We start from the raw sequence: 5,162 nt of genomic DNA, 5'->3' as shown, positions 1-5,162 counted from the left end.
GATAAGAAAAAGCGCCGTATTAAACATGTGCTAAAAAATAATGCAGTTCTTGTTAAGATATCCTAAAACAAAGTGCAGTAATAGCCATTACTACAGCTACGTCAAAACGCAGTTCTCCACATTACTGCATTTGTGTGTAGTAAAAGCACAGGTAAAAGTTCGCGAGATCGTAACCGTACGATACTGTGCTGCGTTTTGTTGAAGCAAATCTCTGCGTCGTCGTCGTTCGGTGAAGTGAGACGTGCGGCACGTGTGCTGCTCCTGCGCGCTGTTTGTTTTTAAGTCATGTACATGTCAGTTTAACTGATGTTAAAATAAATGTTGTCTTAATAAAACTTAATTTTCTTCTACAAATTGTTTAATTTTAATATCCCCTCAGTAGGTTTCAACCGTAGAGCATTTTTTTTAAATCTGTGTAAAAGTGAGAAGATATTATGTGTACATCTACTTAGCCCCGGACATTAAAAACCTGTATCAAATACTAAAAAATAACGCAGTAATCAACATGCGCTAGAACATAATGCAGTAATGAGCGCAAGTACTGTATTTAGACTTAGTGTCCTGTGATTTTCACATGGCCTGATGCTAAACCTCAACGCAATAATACGCATTATTGATGGATATACTAATTTATGAAATATAAGATAATTATCTTTGTAAAGCTTGTATTTTTTCCAATTTTATTGATAGATTTCAAGGGCTATAAAATATAAACATCTTCCTCAAATATGTAAAAATGTCTTTCCCGCGTTTATCTCAAAACCGCCATTTTGCGATTACTGCATTCTTAGTTATCGCGGCATAATTGACTATCTTATTTTCACGGATGTACATAACCATTATACCATAATTTACATTAACCGTGTTCAATATCAAAGCGTAATTTTCTGAAGTCAGTTATCTTGGCTTTAACATTTCCAAGTATACTTGATAAAATGGAAGAAACAATGATACACAATAAATTCTAGTACTTTCAACAAGAAACATCTCTTTAGTTAACAGGCGGAAGGTGAATGAAATTCACCAAATAAAGTTAATAGAACGCGTTAAGAGTGTCGCGTATAATTTATTATTCAAAGGAGCTAATGAGGGAAAAAATCCAAAGCGGATTTCGTAAAAATATCCCGAGTGCGGATGTCTATCTCTCTCAGAATTATTCACTCTTGCCGGGAATTGTTCGTGCATTATTCAACGGCCACTCTGTTAATATTCAGTACATCATGGTACTAAATTAACTTCAAATATATTCGTATACTGGCTTCGCTCTGGTTTCGTCTGAGTCTTTGAAACTGTGTGCTTGATAAAGTGACATGCACTTTCAATAGCGTTGTAACAACATTTTGCTTCCATTTAACGTTGTGCTTATTTTTCTATGCGATCTACTGATAATCATAATGAATTTTTGTTATGCTTTTTTTCTATGGAAATGATATAATGTTATGTGCATTATAGTGGCGCTTATAATAGCGTTGTAATTACTACCTAATTGATCTGTTTATACGAATTTTATCTTTTAAACTGACGCTGGATTTTGATCAATTAGAAAAAGACAAGCACATCATCCATTGCAATTCATGTTAAACCTACAGGTTTCCTACGGGTTTGTTTCAAGGAATCAATATTTCGTATTAAAACATTGCATTCCCAACATATTTTTCTTTAATCATTTTCTACGTAGACAAATTGAGTTTTCATTTGAAACTTCAGCGTATTTAGATTCACACTGTCCTCAATGCTAAATGAATTACCGACCACAGTACGCTTGGTTAGGCTGTTTGAATTATTCATGTGAATATTTACGACTTCTGTTCTAGTCAACTGTAAAAATATTCGCGTTTTTGCACGGTAAAGAAGTTTAGACTAAGCTCCTTCTGAATAGTAAAAATGTTTTTACTTTTATATAACTATAGACTGAATTAATAAATCGAAAATATTCACGGTTTCCTAGATATAAAACAATTTATTGCATTAGTCAAAATATAACATTTTGGACTAAACTTAAAGACGTCATAATAAAAATAACATTGTCGATTCTAGCTGCACCCATGGGATTGCATATTGCGACAATATTTTAAAGGTAAGTGACTGGTGGAGAGTGATGTCAAAGTCCCTTTAATGGTAATGTGAGTACTTTTATAAACTTTCATAAATTAGTTTTACAGCAATGGTTAGATAAATTCGTGTCTCATAAAAATCTATCTTTGCCACATTAAAATATAATAACTACCTGAAGTATAAAAGATTAAGCGACCATTTTAAGTAGAACCAGACAGCACTTATTTCGTAAAGTGCAGTTAATAACCGAGGGTTCTTATTAAACTGGCTGAGTGGAAGTCAAAGGTTTCCTGAGAGCTATTACTCATATGTCGAGCTTAAATTAGATGTTAAATCGCTGTCTACCTAAATACTGATGTGAGTGATATCTTGATCGCAATTTGGAGATAAAAATAACGGTTTTGAACGCCTTAATATCTTTAATGACATTCAAGTTTTGATTTATAGATAAAGTAGAATTAAATTATGGTATTTTAGTTTATTGAAGTGCGAAATGTACAAACTAATTATTGATTAATCAAACTAATCATAAATTGAACGCTCTAATTCTTTCTTATTTGAGTTAAGATAAATTGCAATTTTAATTGAGCTATAAGAGCTCCTCATTTTCTACTGCATATCATCGCGCAGAACAATTTTATTTAGCTACTGCCAACAAGATTTATTTTACCTCTGGATTTATCTCTGGATCGAAATTTATCCAATTCATGTCACTAGTAAAAACTTAATAAAGAAATAGATTGAATTACTTTCGCATTTATAAAGGTATGTATTATAATATATTTTGAGCGACTGGTTATTACTTGAGTATCACTATCGAGTGTTCTTGAGTTTGATCCCTATTAAAGCGAAGCATTGACCGAATACCTCAACAAGCGAGTAGAGACTAAAAAACAAAATATGATAATGTATAACTGCAAGTTGCTCAAGACCAGTCCAATATATTTTTAAGCTATTGCATAGCTGCTATCGCGGGGACCGAATCGAGAAATTCCGTAGGTAACGAAAAAAACCTCACGCTCCCCACTCCGACGGGCGGAGGTGTGGCTTGAAGGCATATCATGCAATAACTTTACCGCGGCAGTCCCCGAGTGCCACACGTCGTTTTGTTTTTTATGACTTGTAGAAGTTATCGGACAATATGCTGAACACACCATGTATACTTGTACTTGTACTGTATATAAATAGTAAACTTTTTCAACATATACTTATATACGAGTCTAATTCAAACTCCGATGATACGATAAATTCAAATAAAATTATTATATCTAATTGATTTCCTATGTTATATGAGATTGAAGTAGAAACCTTATAAATTCGTGTCGAATACAAATTTGTTTCAACGTAAAAAAATGTTATTGTATTTTTCCGATATCCTATTTCCCACTTTTGGTATGAAGCCCAGTATGGAATCGAATTTTTGTTTGCCTTTATACACGTGCCATAAAAAAGATATAAAATAATGTTGAACTTTGTTTTTCATATTCTTTATTTTGAATTTCAACACAAATTTAACATTTCATAACTGTATAAAAGTGCAGTAATAAATCGAGTCTGTATTAAAATTCCTCTCACTTCACTCAACCTGTTTTAAAGTACTCATAAATATTAAAAAATAAAAAGCTCTTCCAATTGAAGCGGCGACTGAAGCCTCTGAAACAGTGAGTCGCGACTTTAATAACATTATTTCACAAATTACGTGCCTCCTCACAACCCTTTAAAGAGGTCATTTATCTGCATTATGCTCGGTCACAACACGCCGCGTAAATTGAAGTTGATGTTGGTTGCATAAGTTTCGCCTTCATTCACTTTTGCGTTAGTCTATGATTGCTACAGAAATAGGCACTTTTGTAAATTATGTTTTCGTGGGGATTGGGCTTCTATCCTATGTTATTTCACAAATATTAATCCTAATATTCCTTCATCAGTCAACACAGAATCAGATAGAAGATTACTGGCATTAGAGAAGCATGTAAGATACAGAAACTTAATATTCTTTGGCGTAGAGGAACGGGAAAAATCTTATGAAGATTTGGAAAATTCTATTTTAAAAATAATCAACAAAGATTTGTCACTGAATTACGAAAACAGAGATCTAGATATGGTTAGACGTATGGGAAGTAAAAAAGAAAATAAAATAAGACCAATAATAGTTTCATTTACAACCTTTGGCAAAAAGCTCGCAGTCTTAAAACATAAACATAATTTAAAAAACCACGGAATGTACATTAAACAAGACTATCCTCCACAAGTGTTAGACACGCGTAAAAAACTACAAGAACAGCTAGCAAAAGAAAAAGAGAAGGGAAACACTGCTTATATTCGACATGACAAACTAATAGTACATCCTCATAAGACCCCACAGCACCAGTTCAATAAAAATATGGAACAAAACAAACATAAAAAACGGGAACTAGAAATCACCCCACCAAATCCAAAACATAACATAGTTCCATCACAAAATACCGAACCATCAACATCTAAAGGTCATCTGGCTAAAAAGAACAAAGTAACAGGACATCAAAGTCAATTAAGCAATTTCTTCCATAAACAAAACAATCAAAATAATAATTCAGATACTGTACAATCTAGCTCAGACAACGAATAGCCAATATCCCTCCTCCAAAAGAAACAAACTAATGCCACCTATTCACCCACAAAATATATTTATAAACAAAATGATAAAATACAACACATCCCTCCCCCACAACGGCTTGTCACCGCGGGGGTAGTAGACTCTCACCCTCCAATAAAACAGAAATACTATATAGCCACATTTAATCTAAGATCATTAGCTAATGAAACAAGAATACTAGAACTTGAATTTGCTTTGTCGTCAATTAATTGGGACATACTCGGAATTTGCGAAGTTAGAAGGGAAGGGTTAAAAATTGAACAGAGAAGAAACTACGTTTTATATTACTACGGCATGATAAAAGGACAGAAAGGAATAGGATTTTTAGTCAAAAAAAGTTCAAATACAAAGGTTCAAGAGTTCCAACCTATATCAGACAGAGTTGCAATTCTACATGTAGATATATACCACACTTCCTTCTCTCTTATACAAGTCTACGCGCCGACTGAAAGCTGTAGCGAGACGGAATTAA

General features: G+C 33.3%; 1 protein-coding gene across 1 annotated transcript; it reads left to right on the top strand.

Moving 5' to 3' along the window:
• The first annotated feature begins 3,796 nt into the window (after positions 1 to 3,796).
• Positions 3,797 to 4,663, top strand: LOC123691920. Its single transcript, XM_045636510.1, has 2 exons — positions 3,797 to 3,818; positions 3,984 to 4,663. Exons 1-2 carry the CDS (start codon positions 3,797 to 3,799, stop codon positions 4,661 to 4,663), a joined length of 702 nt encoding a protein of 233 aa, XP_045492466.1.
• The last annotated feature ends 499 nt before the right edge of the window (positions 4,664 to 5,162 follow it).

Source organism: Colias croceus, chromosome 5, assembly GCF_905220415.1.
Source record: "Colias croceus chromosome 5, ilColCroc2.1".
In the NCBI taxonomy this organism is placed as follows: Eukaryota; Metazoa; Arthropoda; class Insecta; order Lepidoptera; family Pieridae; genus Colias; species Colias croceus.
Note: the sequence above shows the minus strand (reverse complement) of the source record. Positions and strands in the feature narration are given on the sequence as shown.

What these genes read in the sequence shown, in the direction of transcription:
- LOC123691920 (XM_045636510.1), top strand. Translation starts at nt 3,797, where the DNA reads ATGCTCGGTCACAACACGCCGC. An exon ending in GCTCGGTCACAACACGCCGC is followed by an intron (nt 3,819 to 3,983) that starts GTAAATTGAAGT and finishes TTCCTTCATCAG; the next exon opens with TCAACACAGAATCAGATAGA.